Here is a 22,398-nt window from a genome sequence, read left to right as displayed (position 1 = left end):
TAGGGAAGTTCTTGCTGCAAACTCAGCAATAGTCTGATAAGTGTTTTGCATTAAGGACAAGCATTACAATATGATAAAAGCTTCAGTGACGTAAGTGCCTGCAGCAGGATTTCAGAGAGAACATTCTATCTTCTGAGTATGAGCATTGCTTTTTTGTCAAGTGTGTGCAAGAAACATTATTTTTGATGCCATCAGTGGCATCGCTGTTGTGCTTTTTCATTTGTCTTTAACCAGGTGATTGCTGCTCTGCTTCAGACAGCAATGTTAGCTGTGAACCCTATTATGTAGATGCCAGTTGTCATAACAAATAAATATTTCTTCCATCCTGCATTATTTACCTCCTGTTCTACTTTGGAGAGATCAAGTAGTTTTCCGGTGCTCTAGTCATAATGCAGTTTGAGAAGCAAGTCGTGTTACAGGGTGAAAAGAAGGTGATGCTGATAATGCAGTTCTTTTTTACTATTATGTCAATATAGCCTCCTTGTGTTGTTCATCTTAAAAATTTGTGCAAACAATAGAAACTAGCAGTTGGATACTCTTGTCTTTCCCCTGTGCCTTTCAGAACTATGTGCAATAATGCACATTATAACTGAGCCTGAGAATCTTGCAAGCTTTCAAATAAGGTCTGTATTGAAAGAGTTTATCAGATGTATCCATGGGGATTGTTAGTGTTAACAGTTTCACAGTGGCAGTGTAGGAGGACCATAAGGGCAGGACCTCGTGCAAAAATCTGCACTAATGATTAGACAAGTTAGACCAGCTTCCCACCAAAAACAAGGATGGTGCGTTTCAATGCTGTTCATTGTGCAGTTTTCACAAGCTGCCACTTTTTAAAAAAATGTTTGGGCAGGTTCTTTGAGGGTGATGAGGAAATATAGGAACAAGCATAGAAATTTACTTCTGTGTATGTCAACTTTCACACATGCATCCTTAACTATGGTGTGTACATTTGAGCTGGTAGGAGGCTTTCTTCAAACTGAAAGGGGTTTGGCTCTTTGCTGAGCGATGCTATAAATGCAGATCTTCTGGAAAATCTAAAAATGAACTGGTTCTAGTGCAAGACAACGTTTTGATGAGTGAATGTTTAGTAAGGCATCAATAGAGAAGATGAGTATCTTTTCAAATACTATATATATCATTTATTTCTAAGTTCAGAAACAAGTTCTATTTGTGAACATAGATCTCAACTGACAGCTGTTTGATTTTAATTGTGTGGTCCTTTTTTTATAGAAGTGACGTATTGTCAGTAGGGAATTACAGGTCATTTGCATCATCCTGTCTCAGAAAAATATTGTCAGTGTCCTCCTTCCTGTGTGAACCCTCTGGGAGCTGATCCGTACATTTGCTTTGGAATGAAAGTATATGCTTTGGGAAGAAACAGGAGTTGACCTCTGAGCCATAGTTAGACTTGGAGTGAAGGGAGGGATAACCACAAGCAAAACAAGATGCCAAAAGAGTAAAGCAAACAAAAGTAAAGGGTTGGGCTTGGGCTAAAGCTACGTGGAGTGTGGAGCACATGATTAGTGAGGAGTACAGTATATGTTGGTGGGAAATTAAATTTGTTCTTCCGTTTGCTACAGACATTACAGATAGATGAGATGTTGGTAGTGCATCTTGCTTATGTTCTATTTACAGGCTTGTTTCTTATCTCCTTATTGTTTCAGCAATACTGGAAATTCCATAATTTCTTCTGCATTATTTCATAAATTGATATTTTCCATCTGTATTCAAATCAAATTCTTTATTTTTGTTGCTTTTCTTCTGCTGTTCTGTGGTAAAGTCCCTGCTGTTACCCCATCTACCTGCTTCCTTCAGTTTCTGAGAGCAGGAAGAGGTCTCCCAGTGACATTTCAACTTCTTATCAGCTGCCTTTCCATTGCTCCTGCTGCTTCTCAAGCCTGATTTCTACCAACGTTTTATTAATGACTGTATGTACTCCCTCCCTCCATTTCTGCAGTCCCTCAAATGCACTTTTATCACTATTACCCATTGACAGTGTGCATTAACAAGTTCTTTCAGAAGTTGCTGCACTGCTTGGACTCAGCCCATTGTCATTTCTACTGCTCACTTCAGAAAATAAATACGTTGACATTCTGTTTGGCAGAGCTTTGTCACAACTTGCAGCCTTTCCTCCATCCCATCTGCTCCCCCAGCTGCTCAGTCACACCCTGCCCTGCATTTCAGTGTCCGTAACTGAAGCTAGATAAAATAGCCAATAACTGTTAGTCAGGATGTATCACTTCCCTTCCCACTGTCCCATCTGCTCCTCGCTCTCTTTCAGTTTTTCTCCTGTTCTCTTGCTTTTATGTGTTGCTGTTATTTTTGGCAAATGGCTGCATTGCGGATGACCCAGATTCAAGGGAAGCATTGAAGTATTTGCTCATGTGCTAATGGAGGTGATTAGCAGGGCTCAGAGATCAATTTTGAAGAATTGGTCTTTATTTATTTAGGAATATTTTTGGAAAGGAAGCACTTTAAAGTGCTTTTGAGATTGACTGGATGGTCTCTCTCTCTTCTGTAGAGAAGTAAACAAGAATGGGCCTTACTCTTTAGTTGAGAGCAATGGGCAGTTAAAGCTGAACTTTAGGTTCTTAGATTACACTGTTAACAGGCATTCCAATTAACAATTTGAGATTTTCTTCCACTGATTTTCCTAGTATGCATAAGGACACATCTATGCTCCTCTTGTAACATAGTGACTGTAACATCCCACAAATTTCAGTTGCTTCATCTCCTCCCTGCCAAAATCCTTTACAACCTATGTGAACAGACCATTGGAAAGAAGATTTAATTTTATTCTTCTAGTGTACGTGCGATTCTTCTAGTGTACATGTGAGTCAACATTAAATTACCTTTTAAACAGTGCTTCTCTAGTAAAAAGAAGTTGAAAGGATGGAATTGTAGTGGCCTTGAGAAGAATACTTACTTCCCTTCTCATGTTTGGGAGGCAGTGGAACATAATGAAAGGACTAGGTTTTGCATAGTGACTTTACTTGACTTTTTCAATGCAACAAGCAGCACAGATTATGTTATCTTATAAAGTTTTTTACAGATAAATCAACTGTTAGGGTTAATTGGGTTAGGATTAAATCTGTAGATACTAATTATGTCATAAATATTCTATGTTTAAACTTGGACAACTCTACTAAAAATTGTACTAGATTATTTTCACCCTTTGAAAACCAAAGGCAGATGAAAATAAAGTAATGTAATCTATACTGTTACAGTTTATAGTCTCAAGCACGTCTTTCATGTCATGCTGGCCATAGTATCTGACAGTCTTATTTCACAGTGCATATGTTCCTATGAGAAACATTCAACTGGCTCTCCAGTTTTACCATGCTCTCTGATTTTGTTTGCTTGGATTACCAAGTCTCTGGAAGGGTAGTTCAAAAAGGAATAAATGTTGTGAATATGTTTTGCTCAATAAAGATGTATACTTGCAAACTTCAGAGTATCACCCAAGCAGCTACAGCTTCAGTGTCATTTTAACATGAAGTGCTCTTTCACCACTTTCCTGACAGTATTTCCAACAGGAAAGGAGAGGAGGCAAAGAGGCAGCAGAAAAAAATCCAGAAAAACTCCACAGATCTGTGATGCTCTTACAGTAGAAGCTGCTTGTATTGTTACAATGGAATGTATTGTTAAAGGCATTAAAATGCGTAGTGAAGAATTGTGGATGTGATTTTTGTTTTTTAATGTTTTGTCGTCTTTGATGAAAATGACATGTTTTATATTCAGAAAGATGTAAATGCTGATAGGTATTTAAATCACAAATGCTACTATGGAATATCAAGAGCAGTTTCAGTCCTTCTGCATACATATATTGATACTTCTCGGGTAATAATTTGAGCGCAGTAACTACTCAGGTACTCCTATAGTTAGCTTTTTCAAATGTCATGAGATGTTAAGATAACTTTTTTCATTTGTTACCTTTGTGGCAGCTGGGTAAAAGCTGCACTGACATCAGAGACTCTCAAGAAAATTTGTACTGCTTTTTGGATTGATGCCTAGCAACATTAGTGGAAATTAACTACAGTACAGCCCAGAAATTGTTCAGCTTCTGTCTAAATCATTTCTGTCTTAAACTACTCCCTTATACCTTATAAATGACCAAAGGCTTTTATGGTTCATTTGTACTGTTTAACATATAGCACTTTTGTAGAGCATGATGTATTTTATGTGACAGGCTTATTTATTTTTTTTAGTAACTGTATTCATTAAAAAAACAATAATAATAATAATCAGAGCTTTTTTGGCCAGACACGTTTGCCTTAGTTTTACTGCTTTGGGTTGCAAAGCAGATAGACCTCACAAAATTACTTGCTCAAATCAACACCTTAGTGGAAAATGCCATCAAACACAACTCTCTGATGGATTGCCCATTTCTAACTCTTTTTCCTAACTGAAACTGTTTCTCTATGGTGTTGATGCAGAAGTTTGTTAGAGAAAAGGAGAGTGAGAATAGATCTAGTTATAGGCTGTAAAGGTAAGCTACAGTCTGAATTGATCAACACGATGTAAGAAGAGTGACTTTGAATACAAAAGTCCATACCTGTTCCTTAATTAAACTTGGTTGTTAACACAGATTTAATAGCAAGATTTGGAACATTTCATCAGTATACATTTATGCATTGTAAAAAGGCACATGCTTTGCTATATGGGAATACACGTTCCTACTGTGCATTTCAGAAGGAGGCAAGATATCCTCTACTTGTCTGGGAACTGAAAGAAGATATTATGGACAACTTTGGGGATGCAGTGTACTAAAAAGAGAAAGAGAAATTTTACTAAGTAACTGCATCCATGAATATTTGTATAATTTTCTTATATTCTCTGCCCTTTCCCTATCATACCCTAGTTTTGATCCAGAGTTTTCAGAGGAAAATTTCACTCTCTGTATTCATATGTGGGTGTTTTTCCCAGTGTTTTATGGAAGACTGACTGTTATGGCATTGCACATACAGGCCGATAGAAGCTTATCTATCTGTGTTTTTGTGCTGGCTCAGGCTGACTCATACACTAGATATAGTTCCTGCTGGGACTAACATTTGATTTACCAGAGATCTACTTTGCAGTAATACGTTAAAATTATGTTTTTATGCTTGTAATTCATTTATTTGAAATTTTGTAACTTAATAATCTAGCAGTTGAAGCATTTGTTCCGATGCTTATAGAACTAGCAAACTAGCAATTTGTCTAGAAATGTATTTTTAAGTCTCTTTTGACCATGTGCTAATGTTGTTTCAGGTATCTGAGCATGAACTGTAGTCTGGCTGCAGCTATTAAAAATTAATTACTGGTCTGTTTTTTTGGTTTTTTTTTTTCTTTTTTGATGCTACAGTCACAAGACTGTTTTCTGCAACGTCAATGTTTATGACATGAAGGCCTGAGCAGCTCCTGATATTTTCCTTAGTTTCCATGCACTGGCGAATGCTTATTACTTTGCAAGAACCACTCAGTCTTTCGCAGATTCAGGCACTACAGGAGGAAGCTTTCAGCCTGGGGACATGATAAACAAGATTTTACTTTTTATGCAGTAGTGTAATGAGGTAGTATTTCCCTGAGATATGAGGACTGGAGAAAGCTAGAGCTTTCTACTTCTTCTTTCACAGTCTTTCTGCAGTCTCCCTTGCTGCACTCGCATTTCAAATGATAATGCAAAATGTAAATATAGAAAAAGGTAAACTAATGTATGATAGAGTCTTGCTTTATTTGGATTGTTAGGACAACAATTACAGGAACTTTGCAACAGATGTTTACAGTTCTCAAATATGAGCATCAATAGTTGCAATTAAAAGTATTGGGATTGCATACATATTTAAGTAATCTTCATATGGAAATATCTGTTTATTAAGAGACTCAATCTAATCACCAGTTCTGATCTGACTAGATTCTTTCAAGTCAAATTAATTAACCAAAGCATGAACGACTTCAGAATTTTTTTACGCTGCTTTATGCTTTACTTCACAGGGAATCCATTACAAAGTATTATGAGCCCCAGAAGCATGTTGTTTATTGCTTATACTATCAACTATTCAAGGACTACATCTAAGAAGCAAAAAATTAAGACACCAAATATATAGAACTGTGTCCAGTTCTGGGTTTCCTGGTACAAAAAGGGCATGGATGTATTGGAATGAGTCCATCAAAGGACAACAAAAGCGATGAAGGGGGACTGGAGCATCTTCTGTATAAAGAGTAGCTGAGAGTGTAGGGTCTGTTCAGCATGGGGAAGAGAAGGCTCGGGCGGATCTTACCGTGTGTATAGATACCAAATTGTAAGGTGGAAGAAACCAGCTTGGCACAGTTCTGCTCTAGCTAACTCTTCTTTGAATAGGGTTGTTGGACTAGGTGACCTCCAGAGATCCCTTTGAATTTTAACTATGATTCAGTTCTGCTTTTGTCATAAAATCTTATCCTAAGTTAAATGGCACTGGTGGGAGTTCATAGAACAATAGAATGGTTTGGTCTGAAGGAGGATCATGTAGTTCCAACCACCCTGCTATAGTCAGGGACACCTCCCTCTAGACCAGGTTGCTCACAGCCCCATCCAGCCTGGCCTTGATTGCTTCCGTGGAGGGGGCATCCGCAGCCTCACTGGGCAACCTGTTCCAGTGTCTCACCACCCTCACAGTAAAGAATTTCTTGCTATATCTGGTCTAAATCTTCCCTCCTGCAGTTCTGCTACATATGTTAAAAGCTTTGGGAACTAATCCATAAGGATTTAAGCTTGTGTGTAAACGTTGTTTGTTGTAACCACAATGTCTTTTTCTAACAATGCTTGAAAAATTGTAGGGGCTGTTAACTTTATCTGCACCCTTTGTTTTGCCCCTCAGGAACGTTTCTTCTCGCCAAGAGTTCATCGCCGACTTCATGCTGTCCTAGCATCTGTTTGCACTTCAATGTTGATTTTATCAAATCTAATATTTCTTGGAGGAAATCATGTTGGAAAAATCTACTGGAACAGGATCTTTATGGAAGGCAAGTTTATTTTATGTGCTTTGTAGATAATAGAACTTTCCAAAAATTACCATGGGTAGACTGAGCCAGGTACTTTCTCAGTGCAAACTGGGAGAAACCTTTTTTTCTGTTCCTGTTCAAAGCCATCAAAAATCTGCCTGAAATAATCTAAATAATGATGCAGGCTGTGTGACTATAAAGTAACACTGGCTTTCTCCCATGAAGTACAGAAGGGGAGTTTCATGCTTCTCTGTCAGTGAAATCACTGAAGATTGAATAGTAAATGTGTGATAGGTTAGCTAGGTGGGATTTTTGTTCTTCTCTATATTTCACATTCACCAATAGGAGAAGATGTACTAAAACCAACCCCTTTGATTCTGCAGATGGTTAGTGAATTATGTCTGCATTTTTACAGCGTGATTGAGTGATTGATGCTGATTTTGTAATGGATCTGTCAGAGTAGGGACCTTCTTAATATAAGGCCAGAGTCTGAGGACATAGGATCTTGTGTGACAATATCACCTTGTGACACTGTTGAATAAGCATTATGTAGCTTTGTGCTGTGAACTCAACCACTGGATAAATCCAGCTTTATTTATTTATTTATTTAGCCAGAGCTCATAAGCAAGGCCAGTTCATTTCTGAGATTTTTATTGCTGCTGGAGAGCTACTTTGTCAAACAGAGGTCTTGCAGAGGAATACTTCTTCCCTGCTGGAGTAGTACTAGGAAGTTTCTGTACCTAGAATTTCTCCCCTATGAAGACTGCCATTCCTCCTTCACGCAGTCTTTTTTCCTTATGTTCCTTGTGATGCTTTAGTGGTCAGTGCTGGAGTCCTACTTAAGAATACCCATATGATGAGACTATGAAAGAGTAAGTTATGTAGATCAAATGAATTATTTATCTTCTCTGCTTAAGAGAAAATTGTTGAAGCAGCACTGAAGTGGTCACATTTTTAGCATAAAAAGTAGTTGAAGGTTTTTTTAATGCTGGGCAGGATGAGGTTGAATATTTGTGTTTGTGCTTTGGTCTGAAAACATGAAAGATTTGTTCACTTTTCGTAAAAAAAAGCTTCATTTTCTGTTAAATACTGTTCTTTCTTCACAATTAGTTGACTAAAACTTTCAGTATGAAAACAGTAGCTAAGAAAATAAGTTTAGAAGTAGAATTGAGCATCAAATCTTATGGATAAAAAAAAATCTAGTGACATTTTCCTTTCATTTTTATAGCTTAATGCAAACTATTTTCTAAATAAAATTTTGGTATTAGCAGTTACTGAATGCTGTTTTTTGAATCCAAGAAGGACAATATTTTAACAAGTAGAACAGTATTAAATCAGATCAATTATTAGTTGTTTTTCTAGAGTGGTGGTGTTGTTTGGTTTAGTTTTTTTTCTATTTTATGTATAGTTTTTATTAAGAGATACCAGGTGTCTGAGATAGGCAGCACTAATTAGTTTGATTATTTGCAATTTGTTTCATGTACTGGTTGATATTAGAAAGGAACTCTGGAGATCATCAGGTCCAACAAGCCTGTTCAAGCAGGGACACCATGCTTGATGTGTTTCCATAATGTGTTAAATTAACTTTAACTTTAGAACTTAAGAGCTTTTGCTTTGTTCAGCTCATACTGTACTAGTACAAATAGTACAGTACTAGTACAAATACATACTGTACTAGGTGTTAAGCTAGATTTATCTGTATCCTCAGATCACACGGATGACTGTGAGCATATCTACTACTGGTTCTCACAAATCACGTACAGTAACTGAAAGTCAGCTAAGATTTCATTGCATCTGCACTCCTGCTCCACTATAATTTGCATACAATTGAATAAATGCTGTACATTGCAGGCCAGTCAAGTCCTCAAGGACTATTCAAAACTGTTGTCTTCAATTTAAAGTAAATTTAAGTGTTGATTGATAGAAGACATAATACAGACCTACTCATGTGTCCTTCTGAGGTAAGGAGTAGAGATCAGTATGAAAGAATAACTGCAGAAAGCTGTCCACCTGCATGCACATCAGCTGCACAAGAATAGTCATTTTCCTTCTTTTGTTTAAATCCCATGGAATTGTTTGTATAAAAACTTGCATGCATAGCAGTAGGTGGAAGATAGAATAGATTTGCATCACACAGTTTATATATAGAACTGGCATTTTTAAATCACTAGCAAAATTATTCAAGGTCATGGATGCCCAACTTGAGAATAAAATACATCTCAAAGCAGAGATCAGATTTCCAGTTCTAGGTGGAACTTCAGGTATTGTGCATGGAATTCTCAGGTCTGTCAAGGAAGTGAATATCGGTATTTTAAAACTTCATGTGCCAGTGTATACCAGTCAGAAATTATGAGTTCTGTTGCATTACTGCCAGGTAGCAGTAATTTTTTATTATCTGCTTTCTTCTTATGGAAAATAAGCTCATCTGGCTTCAAAATAAATTACTCAGCATCATTAAAAGCATTACTGTCAATTTCAGGAACAGGTGCCTGTGTTTGTTACCTATGTGTATTTGTTCTAAATTTTTTTCTCCAACTGTTTGGACAGGCCTTACACCTTCTTCTAAACCTTAACTTACACTGAGGGATCTGTTTGGAAGGGGCAGCATTGTAATGCTTTTGGTTAACAGAATGAATTATCTTAGCGAGCACTGCTGAAGGCAGTAAGCTGGGAGGAGACACAAGTATGTTGAGAGATACAAAAGGTATAAAATGCATAAAATGCTTCATGCTCCTTCCTTGGTTTAGGAGGAACAAAGTCCAGATCAATGAGGAAAATGCACAGTGCATGTGAGGTATATTTTACTTTGATTAGCTGTCTAGACATTGGACAGCTGTTGTTAAACTCAACTATAAACCAGTCTTTAACCATCCAGTTTACCTCACTATATTGCAAAGAGTGCCTTTCGTGAGGACAGTCTATCCCACATACATCTTGGCATGGGATGAGATGCATTGTCACTCTTCACTGCATTCAGAGTCGTTTTGTACAGACTAGTTATGATTAGATTGGATGTCTAACCTTTGAGAACGTGTCCTTTAGTAGACAGCCAGCAAAGAGCAGATTTCACCCCCAGTTAGAGATGATTTACTGCAGGAGCCCAGAATGGCTGGCGAGGCAGAAGCTCTGCAGTGAAGGATCTCTCTGACCGTTGTACCAGGCTGCAAACTTTGTGAAGCAATATCATGCCACTTCCAACAAAAATACACCCTTATGCCAAGACATGTTGACAGCAGTATGAAATGCATAAAATAACCTCTTCTTCTGCTTGACATTCTGAAGTTTAAACTTAAAATATGTCCAGTTTTGGTTACTGTGGGTTAAAAGAAAAAAAAAAAAGCATCAGACAATTAGGGAGAGCAGAATGCAGCAAAATGGTGGGGAGGCTAGGAGCCATGAAACTGAAGTAAATGATATTGTTTTGTTCTGAGAAGAGATAGAAGTAAACAGAAATTTCTGAAAAGAAAGTGTTAACAACCTAGTCACTATTTCCAGTAAACTCAAGAGACTGAAAATGACTGTGAAAGGTAGCAGGGAAGCTTTAGTTGAGATAGGAGAAACTTTCAAACTGTGAGGCACAGTAAATGCCAAAACACATTATCGAGGCAAGCTGTTGGATTGCAATCTTTGGAGGACAGTCTCCAGGTAGAGAAAAATCTGTCAAGCAATGGAGAAAATATTGATTTTGTCTTGGTGTAGGAGGAACCCCTGATTGGCCTCCAGACCTATTTCAAGCCCTATTTTCTGTAGGTGGTTTATCAGCAGATACAACTGACAGAAATCTGTGCACAACACAGCAGGATTTTGGAGGGATTTTTTTTTTTTCCTTAGCAAATTAAAGACTTTGATAATGTATAAAAGGGCAGTTTCAGTAACGTTCTAACTATTTCTGTTTGAAGTTGGAGTCAGGTGGTGGAAATATCTCTTAGCACTTTGAGCAAGATACAACTTAATGGAAGTGATGGTGCAATTTTAAGCTACCAGCAAATACTGTCATGGAAAATTGGAAATATTTGCTCTTTCACATTTGACCTTTCCTTCTAGCATATAGGATGGAAAGTATAGTACCATATGTGAATATTTTTGTTAGAAACATTTCTAAAAGCATTTAAAACCAATTCTACTATATAAAACTAAAACTAGTTTCCAAATGCTTAATATTCTTCCCTAATCAAAAATGGTAAAACCTTTGTTTTGCCTCTAGTTTTCTCTTTAAACTTGCTTTAAGCAAAAACAGATCTTATGCTAATCAAGATCCAGTTATTTGGTTAATTTATAGTGAGTAAAAAGATTTTCATACTACTATGGAGTGACTATCTGACCAGCTTTATGGACATCTTTACTTCTCTGCAACCCTACCTCATATTGTGTTCCATGAAACATCTTAGCCACTGACTTGCAAGTGGGAGTTTCCATGATTGTGACATAGAAGATTCAAAGGTTTGAGAGAGGCAAAGAGTTTGGTGTAATACGTTTGTTGTGATATGCATACATGTGGAATTTTTGTTTTGCTTTGGCAAAAACATTGAACTCAAATCTTATGACATTAAACTCAAATTACATTGTTCATTAATTATACCATATCACTGAAGATTATTCTCTGAGCTTATTTGTATCTTTTTAAATAGATCATGTAGTGAATGAGTTGTGAATTTCAAAGGATATCAGGATGCTTCAAGACATGGCCCTGGAATGCCATTTTAGATGTCTTTAGAAGTTTTGCCCTTGGTTTTGAAGACAGTAAAAACAATTCTATTAAAAGAATCACTTCTATATTAGTAGTTGAGATCCTTTTCCATGCTCAACAGCTAAATCATTTAAAAGCTGTAAGTTACTGAAACTCCACAGCTGTATGAGAGAGATATTAGTAACAAAGCAAACAAAAACATAAGATATTCCTGTGTCAGTTTTTGTTTGCTCTGATCTGGCTCATGCAAGACCGTATCTACCCAAAGCTAATTAATGTTGCAAATCACATGCCTCATTTGCTGCAATAATGAGTGTAGGGAAAATATTTCATGATGACCAGCAGTTCACACACATCTCCCTCTTAAGAATCTGATTACTGCTAGTTAGTTTAGTTAATAGATTTAACATATTTTAAGGGCTGAAAAAAGCTAACAAAGTGGAATAAATAAGTTAGAAAGTGTTATTGAATAGAAAACTTTTGTCAGACATTGTAATTCTGTGCATCTCTTGCAAGAGCTTCATTTAAATTTATTTGCAACTGGAATAAAGTGGGAGAGTCTGCTGCAATGACTGGCTGCTCAGAGTTGGTGTTCACATTTTCAGGTGGCCCTTGTTTGGGTTTGAAATTTTGTGCTGTTGGGGAGCTGCCATATGGTATTCCAGCATTCCAGATTCTCCAGATTTTCACTTTCACTCATAAGTCCCACTTTCAGTGGTTATGCAGAAATTTAAGGTCATTTTTTCCCCCAAAAAATACATTTATGAATGCTATGTTGATGGATTGCATAATTTAGAGAAATATTGCAGAGTGGCAAGAATAGTACTAAAGATGTCACATTTTTCCAAATGATTCATTCCTCTTCATGCACAAAGGAAACTTGTTTTTGTAATCATTTATGTGACCTTGCTTAGTGGGTGCAGTTCACTGGGAAGTGAGCTGGCAAGATGCTAAGAAAACCAGATTTTGGCCTGCAGAAATGCAGAGGCAGTTCACCCCCTTTCACCTTCCAGAGACTAAGAGTTGTATAAAAGCAAATTTTCACATTTGTTCAGCTTGGTTTCTTTTTAGAATTTAAAGAATAAATTGTGTTCTTCTGCCACTTTCTGTTGTATTGGTTTGGGCTGCCATTCTATGTGCAAACTGTTGGAGCATTGCCAAGTTTAAATACAACAGTTGCTGTTGATTATCAATAGTTTGCAATTGGTCTTTAAGCTCTTAGGACCTGATCCTGAATCACATCAATACTGAAATACCTTTCTATCTGTAGAGTCCCAGAACCTGTGCAGATATGTCTGCCTGGATCAATAGAATTGCAGGATCAGAATCAGTCCCAAAGAAACTACATATCCTATACCATGTTAAAACCTTTATTTTACATATAGCATGTGCAAGAAGAATCTACAGTGTGATTGTGTGTACAGGGTTCATTGTTATGCATTATGATGTATATGTACATATGACTAGCAGAACTAAATTAACTGCTAGAAAAATTGGGGTTGTTGGTAGATTGCCTTGCCTTCCTGGCGATCTGTAGCTTTTCACAAAAAGAGAACATGTTTGTTACCTAATGAGCCTGATGAGCTTTGTTGATAGTGATAAAACCCCCAGATTTTCAACGACTTGAGCAGGTTTTGTACAGCCTTTTTCTCTCCATTCTAATGATGCATGTAAAGACGTAGAATGGTAGGATGAGCAGTTGTTGGTGTAGTTGAGTTAGCCAAACCCATTTCACAGATAAAACTATGCTGGTAGCGATGTGCTTGGTGTGGAAGCTAGAATGAGTGATACAGCCAGACAAGCATGTTTTGCTAGAGTGGAAGATCAGAAGATGCTATTTTTGCAGATTCTCAGGGACTGAAGCACTCCGAATGTGTGGAATCCTCCAGTATTAAACATAGCATGAGCTTAAAAAATAAAACTTTTTTTTTGTCTCAAAAATCTCAAAATTTCTATGGTCTTGTGACTGTTATTCAGTAAGCAACTTGCAATTTCTATAGCAGAGCTCAGAAAAGGAGTAGGAGGGTGGGAATGGTTTTAAAATTTATAGAACTTAAAAAATATATAATCTTGTAACACCTCTAAAATGCCTTTCTAAGTGGGGCCTTATCAGATACTATGACAAACACGTCAGAAGGCTGTATAGAAATACCTTTGAAACCTCTTTTTCATGAAACTCTTCTCTGGGAGCCTTTTACCAAGCTGGAAGTGGTGCTTCTTCTTTCCCCATGTGAGTTATAGATTGAGCAGCAGGGACAGGAGCTGGGTGCTGCCAGCAGACTTGTTGCCTCTGAGACAACACTGCAAGCGAGGAATGTGACTGTAGTTGTGCTAAATCTTTTTTGCTGGGCTTTACCAGCAAGAATAATTTGTGAGGACCATTAGTTCCTTTTCCATCCTAGATCCTGTTCATTTGCAGTGTTGAGGGGTGAGATCTAATTTTGGCCATATCTGTTTCTCTTTGTTACCATTATGCTTGCTAGTTTTTGCAGTGCAAACTATCCCAGCTAAGAACCTTAGGAAAGCAGAGGTTTCTCTTATTATTGGCTTTCATTCCTCCATGTGAGCACACAGCAGATATATGACAGTGTCTCACGGTGCTGTAGAGTTGCATAAAATACTGGACTTGCCATTTTATGCAAGCTGGATCACCATGCTTATTGAGAAATTTGTACATAAATGGGCTCATAGTTTTGGTAACATGTATTTAACAGATCGGTAATAGCAATAATTTCGGCTAAGACTTGTAAGCATCAAAAAAATTCTCTGAAACATGATGCAATCTTTTTCTTTCCCTTATTCAGAAATTTCAGAAGCCTGATAGCTGCTACTGCTTTCCCATCATTGAATCCTGTTTCTTTCTTCAGTCACGCCTTTCATCTGTCTTCAGATTTTAACTTGTTCTGACTCTTTCACTTTTTTCAAATGGTCATTAAGAGAACAGTTCCCAAATACAGAAAGTAACCATCTAGCAGCAGGAACTGAAACACCAGCTGCATTTAGCTTTGCAATCATTGAGACTTTCACAACAACTTTCTAAGTTGTTTATTTTCTGAAAAGTGATTTTAAAAACAGCATTGTGGGGTTCCACAATTATTGCCACTTAGAGTCTGCTAGACCAAATTTTTCTCAGCTTATAGGAAAAAAGGAGACTTCCTTTTTTTTCAAAATGCCAATCCCATATATCAGCTTGAGACCAGAAAATCATGCTGTGTTCATTCTGGCTCTTGCATCTCTAGCAACAAAGTCAGAGGTGCTCTTAATAATTATGTTGTGAAGGTGCATGGGCCATAGGGGAGGCTATCGTCCTCTAAAAGATGTGTAGCCTTTGCAACAGGGATGAAAAGCAACAGGAATGAACAAAGCATGAGCTAAGGTTCTCAAACTTTAATGATCCTAGAAATGCTGCATTTTTTCTGTTAGTGTGTCATAACAGTGTATAGCTGAGATACTAGACTGAATAAATGCAAAAATTCAGATACAAAGCCAGAGACCATTATATGCTCTCCCAGTTATTGTTACAAATCACATCTTATGTTTGCTGTTCATTCTGTAGTGAAATAATGGTGAAGTTTAGAGCAGCGAAACTCTTCAGGAACATTTCTTCCAATAAAGTAATGGACTTTTAGGGTTGTTTTTTGTTTAATAAGCTGTCTTCCAGTTTATCCTTCCCTTTTCTTACTTACTATCTGTAAAATTCCTCATATAGAGAGAACACATATTGAAGCCATATTGTGATGGTGTGTTTCTATGTGTTGAATTTGCATGACTGTTGAATGTTTCAGCCCTCTATGACTTAGCAAGACCTGACATTTTATTTCTGACGTTTGTTGAGACACCTGTCTTTGTCCACAAATCTCTGTCAAGCTGCCAGACCTGTGTATTCCTGCCTGTTTTTCTCATTAGCAGTAAATAATGTAAATCATTCGCAGCAACACAGTACCATAGCAGTATTTTAGCATCTTAAACAGAAATCTCTGATGTTAAGAAATGATTTAGTTATTCTGATTTTTAAAGTACTGCAGCTTACATGTGAAGAATAGTAAATAACATGGTAGGTTTTATATTGTTAACATCCTTACTTCTAACCATTTAAAAACACTGGACTATTGATTTTACATTACTTTTGCTGCCTTTCACATGTTTTATATTATATCCTGTTGCTAAATCTTCTATCAAATACAATAATCCTCATACAAATTCTAATGTAGGCTTTGAAGGAATCCCTGAGAAAAGTCTCTTGTGTTTTGCAATACAAATTATCCATAAAAATTCTTCAATTGTGGTACTTCTATATATGAATAAAGACTTGTCTTGAATCTGGATGGACAAAAGCTCAAATCGGGATACTTGTCTGGAGTACTGTTGTGGGAGAAGATTGTTTGTCCCTTCAAAAATTTTAGTAAGGAGTTACCTGCATTCTTTAGATAGAAAAATATCTTCTTTATTAGCTCTTAACATTGACAGAAAAGTGCATTTATTCCACACCTGTGGGTTAATATGCATCATATGGTAAAAAATAGCTTGTAAATAATTGAAAATGATTTAAACTTGAATATTGGGACTGTAATTCTTTGCCAGCTCTTCAGTCTGTTAATATTTATATCAAAGGCATCCTCCATTTAACAAATAAACTGCATGTAATTGATTGGGTAGCAGCATATAGAATGTTGTTCATATTCCTTCATTGCTGTATATGAAAACTGTCTCAGTTTTATTTTCAGTCTAGCAAATCAGAAATTAAAGCTTGCATGTAGAACAGGATAATCTTCAAGACACTGTGGCACCATTCATTACAGACAAAGTCCATCATATGAGTGTATTATTTCTTGCTCCAGTAACAGGACAGGAGAAAACTTCTTCATTCCTGCCCAGATAGCATGTTTAGATGTTCAAGAACAATCAACCAGTAGACTGATTAGAAATGTGGAAAATGAAATGACTGAATAGCTCTAGAGAATTGCTAATGGCATGTACAGTCTTTCACCTTAACTTAAGTTCAATCTTTTTCCAGGTCGCTGGCAACTGAGAGTTTATGCCACCTGATAGTTCTTTTCTTGCCTTCAGAATTCAAACTGAGATAGGTTTGGATAAAGCTGCTGTTGTTCAGCAGGAACTCAGCAGTATGGAGATGTGTCTGTAGACCTTTCCAGTAATGGAACAAGTTTGGAGACTGTCCTCTTGTCAGTAGGTTGTCCATAGAAGATCACACCTATGCTATGAAAAAAAAGTCAGGGATGCTAAGAGCAGTTAGTTGTGTGATGGTTCCTGCAGCATAAGCAGTTCCACCCAGCTGATGATATCCTCATCCTTAGCAAAGATCTCCTCACAGAGATTGTTTGCTAAAGTTGTTTCACAGAGATTCTATGTTGCCACATAGAAATACAACAAGGTTGCCTGATACAAGTATCCATGATTAATGTGTCAAAGTGCAACTGTGAGTTATCATGCAGAGGCAGAAGGAGGATCATTGAGACTCTACAGGGAAATCAGTAGAGCTCTGAACGGTGGTTCTCCCAAAAGTCTTATAACTTGTTATTGGACATATAATTCAACTAGAGTGGACTGCTATATTTAGTACTACTTCTTCCATCTGCATGCCAAAACAACTTGAAGGGCTCACTGAGGTTTGTAAAAGTATTGTGTCCATTGTGATACAACTTTTACCATGTGATTTGGCAAATGTAGCATAGAGAATTGGGGCCCAGATACATGGAGAAATCAGGAATCTTAAGTTCTATTGAATAGATATAAGGGATATTCCTTCCATGAAGACGTAATGGCTATAACTTGAGCTATATAATGAATATCTTGTTGCAGAGCAGCCATGTGGTAATGGATAACACACCGCTGAAGGGTTTTCATGCTAGACTTTGTTGATCTTACTTCATTTTTCTTGGATGGATATTTGGGAGAAATGGAGAAGTCAATCCCTGTTAGATAGCACTAATGCAGAAATTACAAGCAAGCTGTGGAAAAAGACCTGTCAAGAAGGTGTAAGTATTCTTTCATCATTGTGGCAGACTTTCATGTAAACTGCGTTTTACTGTGTTGGTCAGTCCTGGCACACTCAAAGGTTTGTCTGCTGAACTGTCATGTCTCAGCTATCACCCAGATGCCCATAGAAAACAAGCACAAGAAACGTGCCAGGTCTGGAGAGTGCAGAACAGAAGAAGCTTTTGTTAGAGTGAGCACCAGTACACACTTTAGTTTGAATGATGTGAAGTAGGAGAGGCCATGGCAAGGTTGTGTAAATATGGTCCTCTTGCTTCTTTTAGTAGAACTCGAGAAGCTCTTGTCAGAGATGAAAGCTACTTGGGCTTCATTGTGTCTCATTGGTGGATGTATCACTGACTACAGAGGACTCCCTCATGCATAGAGCAATACATAAATTGCTTGACAGTCTTGCATAATTGCATAGGGCAGTGTGTAATGTTTCACCTCTCCCTCCAACAGTGGGATTTAATTTCTCCTCTGAAACTGAGGAAGCAGTCATCATTTCTTTATCTTACTAATATGTTTGGTCTCTGCGCTCTTCTGATATTGATGTTTTCTGGCTTCACTATAATGAAGACATGAGAACAACAAAAGACGAAAGTAATTAATTTGCTTTTGACTGCTGCTTTGAAGGAATGAAGTTGTATTCTCAGCTTTCCAAGTTCAGCTCCTTCTTAAGCTCCAGCAGAGATGAAAGAAAAGCAAAGACTACAAGAGAGGACAAAAAAAAAAGAAAAGAAAAAAAAGGAAACAAGACAGATCTAGCAAAGAACAAAGTCCAGCAGCTAAGTATTTCTTAACAATGCATTTAAAATGAATCTTAAAGAGAGATCTGCCTTGAACCCTACTTTGCCTTTGGAGATTCCCTGTATTATTTTTCCTAACGTCTCTTTGCTTGCAGAAAAGCTGTTGTCCAGTTTCCTCACTGGATTGGTTTATAGAGCAGACAGTCCTGCTGCAATGTAACGCAGAGAACGTGAGCAATATGTTGTGCAGTATAAGATTCCAGTGGGATCATCCAACTCATCACAAGAGTACATTCCCATGAATGAATAAGTTATACCTATTTAAAAATGTAGTATGGACCAACACTTTTAATCTGTAAAGCAGAGTGCAGATTCAAATCTCATGAGTGGCTGCTTTAGCCTTCATGACTGGCACTGATACAGCTGTCAAGGGCAGCTTGAGCAAGGTAGCTGACCTCAGCACTATAACAACTGTAGCACACCTGGTATGAATAGCAGGATATTTTTTTCCCCATCTTTTAATTTTTTTTTTCTAAATGCTATGTAAAGGGTTAGGTAGGACTCAGCTTCTGTAACAGTGGGAGCAGAGACTCTGGTGAAGATCTAAACCTGTGAAGTTACTGTCATCTACCATCTGGGATACTAATATATTTAAGGACATGCTGTTCTGCCATAATCTGAGCTCTTGTTCATCCTCTCTCCTCCAAACTTTAAAATTTTTATAAAGATTCTTATTCTTCTCTTTTTTTTTTCCTTTTTTTTTTTTCTTGTTCATCAACATGTTCCGTCATCATGATGGTTTAGGCTGACTTTGCTGGTAGCTGTCTCTTGATAGTTAACAGTCACCTGGAAAGGACACCTCCTGAGGCTGCAGGACTGTGGGGCCCGTATTAAGGAAATGCATCTTAGCAGTTCATAACTGAATCCTTTTCAGTATGTATGGCAGCATGAATTCCAGTTAACAAATCCAATAGATATCCAAGAGGATTTTGTTCAGTAGACCGCTTTCTTGTGGCAAAGGATTTATTTTGTGTTAATATTGCATTTCATATACACTATAATGCGTATTTGTGTTACATTTACTCAGAGGCATAAAAGTGGCTTGCCTGCAAACTGCCTGCATGCTGGTTTATATTTGTAGTGTGAACTGGATCTTTTCTGATCATTGTTAATGTCACCTAGAGAAAATTATCCAGCCTGCAAAGGTTGTTTTGACAGTCAAAGCTGTCTATTGGAAACAGATGGTGTGTTTTCACATCAAAAGATGATTCTCACAAAAGATCTTGGGAGAACCAGAGAGCTCTTTGGACCCTCAGATGATGGTGGCAACTTCGTCATTACCAGTAAAGGTTAGAGCAGCATCAAAGCTTTTCTGCTGAAAAGTAAATAAACAGTAAGCCAACGGGATGAGCTGGCTCCAGGAAAACATAAATGAGTTTGTCTTCATCAATACTTATATTTACTGAAATATTCTAAGATGTTTTTAGGCTTTGTGTTCAGCAGACAGCACTCTTGCAAGGCATGAAAGCAGATCCGTTGCCTTTAATTTGTTCTTTTTGCTCATATTTTAATCCTTTCAAATCCCTGTTCTTAGTCTTTTTCAGGGAAGAATTAAATGCTTCACTATTTTAGTGATTAATTTGCTTTTGTTAATTCTCTGTGAGATCATTCCTTTTGACAGTATTGTGTGTTACTTGTCGTCATTAAAAGACATCAGAATGCACTCTGGGCTAGAGGACGTGATGGGTAGCCTGTGAATCTTGGCTGACTGCAGCCTGCCAGTAATAATACTCTATAATAACCATCACAGAGTGGTGACTGTTTAGGATATCATGGTTTGGGGTTTTTGTTTTTGTTTTTTCTCCCTCTATTCCCCAGATCACTCTGGATGTATCTTGCAGTATATAGGAAAGTGAGAATACTTTGAGGGCACTGAAGAGCAGACAACTGCCTGAGGAAACTGAGTAGCATACAAATGATTAATGAGGTGATGTATTTGGCACTACCAGCATTATTTTTTGGATAATGTATTCAGGAGGAAGTAAATCAGTAATGGGATTTAAGAAGCACAAAAGGAGATTTCAGTATGATAAATTACATTCACAAAGGTGTTACCAAATGTCAATTGATACTACAAGAGCAAGGAGGATTTTTGTGTGAACTGCAAACAGCGTGCTCACAATTTTAACTCTGCTGAGCACTGGATTGGCAAAGTATCTCTTGGAGATGACATCGTGCTTTGCATTAGTTTCATCATTTGTGGTAGGAAACTTGAGTAGCTTGCTCCCCTGCATAAGAAGTATCTGATCATCATAAGTCCTTTTTCGGTTCCATTAAGAAGCTGATAACTTCATTGCACTTGAAAGTGTCTATCTCACACCTCACCAAATTTTCAGTCTGCAAACAGCATTAATCCTCAAGACCTCAACTTGCTGATTTTCATAGAAAGGAAATGTTCTTTCCTCTCTGCATTCCATCTCAGGATAATTCTTTCTGTTTTCAAAATATTTTGCTTTTCTACTGGTCTGCCTGGTGTCCTTCAACTTACTAAAAGACTTTTTGGAAGCCCATACGTGTGATGCATGCAAATCTTTCCATCAGTCTTTTTTGCTTCCTCCATGTCTCTTACAGTTCTTACTGCATACTTTCCAGTATGCCCACGTGTTGAAGTTAGGCAGCCTAGCGATGCTGCAGAAATGCACTACTTATATTTCAATAAAACTTCAGTGATACAGTCTGCCTCCAGTTACACTGGGGTAATTACAAGTAAATTGATTGCAGTATCTACCCATGCAGAATTTGAATACAACTATCTTCCAGTTGACCGAAGCATAAGGCATCATTTTACCTTAGGCTAATTTCAGGTGATAAGGAAAAACAGTCTTAATTTATGAGTGTAGTCAGAAACTTGATTTTGAATAAGCTTTCATTGAAGTCCCTTAGCTATGCTAAAGAGAGAATGACTGAGTGTTTCAGTTTACCCTGAACAGATTAGAAACAGGTTTGTTTGTGCCACTGTTGGCACTGGTTCTACTAACCTAGAGTAGGAATGCTCACATGGTCATTACTCAATTTCCTTAATTAAACTGAACGGAAAGAACACCTTTTCATTAAATCAGCATTAAGCTACATTTTTGCTTTCATAAATGCAGAGTATTAAAGACATTGAATATTTGCACTGATGCAACTTAACTTTAAATACGTTAAGTGAAACAGGTCTGCCATTTTTTTCCTTTTCATAACCAAAAGCTGAGGAAAACTATGTGAGAATCTATTCTTTCACTGTGAGTAAAAAGAACTCAAAAGGTAATTATCACACATTTATACACAGCAGCTTTTAAAGGTTGAGCATGTGTCTGAGATCACCTGTTTGCTCAAGTCAGCTGGAAGTTTGCCTTAGATGTCATCTGACAAATGTCCCGGTGCTCAAATATTCAAATGGAGAAAAGGGATGTTAGAACACTAAGTGTGTTGTTTCTTGGTTTTTTTTTTTTGTAAGATGCTGGGAGGATACCTCCTTGGAAATAACTTTCCTTGAATTTGATGTGCTGGCATTGGTGTTTGCATTTCTTAATTTTCATATTTGGTTTCTTTCAGTAGGTTTAACCTCCTGTCTTATCAATATGCACCAGATCTCATAATTAGTAGAGGCTGATGGCAGAATTAGCTGTGATTCTCACTGCTTCCACATAACTTATTTGAAATGTTCTGGGCATACTCCAGGATTTCATCTTTCCCCTTTATGACAGTAATTAGCTCTTCGGGTTTATCTCTTAACTTGACTTGCTAGCAATTTCTGTTTCTTAAAATAATCGTTTTGTTTCCGTGTTTTTAATTTCAGCAGTTCTTACAGCTTGGCCGTGTAGAAAAGCAATGCCAAAATTCTAAAATAAGGAGTACTGAATTTAAAGTGCTAGAGTTACTACAAAATAGAATACTCATGTTCAGTGCTACTGAGTAGACAGCCTCACTGTTCTTTATTATATTTCAAGTGGAGCACAGACA

The 22,398-nt window shown here is 37.3% G+C and overlaps 1 protein-coding gene across 4 annotated transcripts in view; it reads left to right on the top strand.

Moving 5' to 3' along the window:
• The window catches only part of HHAT (hedgehog acyltransferase), a 188,276-nt gene that overhangs the window by 125,993 nt on the left and 39,885 nt on the right, over positions 1-22,398 (top strand). For all 4 annotated transcript variants that reach the window (XM_090135107.1, XM_090135110.1, XM_090135109.1 and 1 more), the window contains one exon: positions 6,840-6,984. In XM_090135107.1, coding sequence (XP_089991233.1) covers positions 6,840-6,984 — 145 coding nt within the window. The remainder of the gene's footprint in view (positions 1-6,839; positions 6,985-22,398) is intronic.

The sequence above is a fragment of the Phasianus colchicus genome, chromosome 2 (assembly GCF_987193195.1).
Source record: "Phasianus colchicus chromosome 2, bPhaCol1.hap1.1, whole genome shotgun sequence".
Lineage (NCBI taxonomy): Eukaryota > Metazoa > Chordata > Aves > Galliformes > Phasianidae > Phasianus > Phasianus colchicus.
The sequence above is the reverse complement of the archived record's forward strand: the minus strand, read 5'-3'. Positions and strand labels throughout refer to the sequence as shown.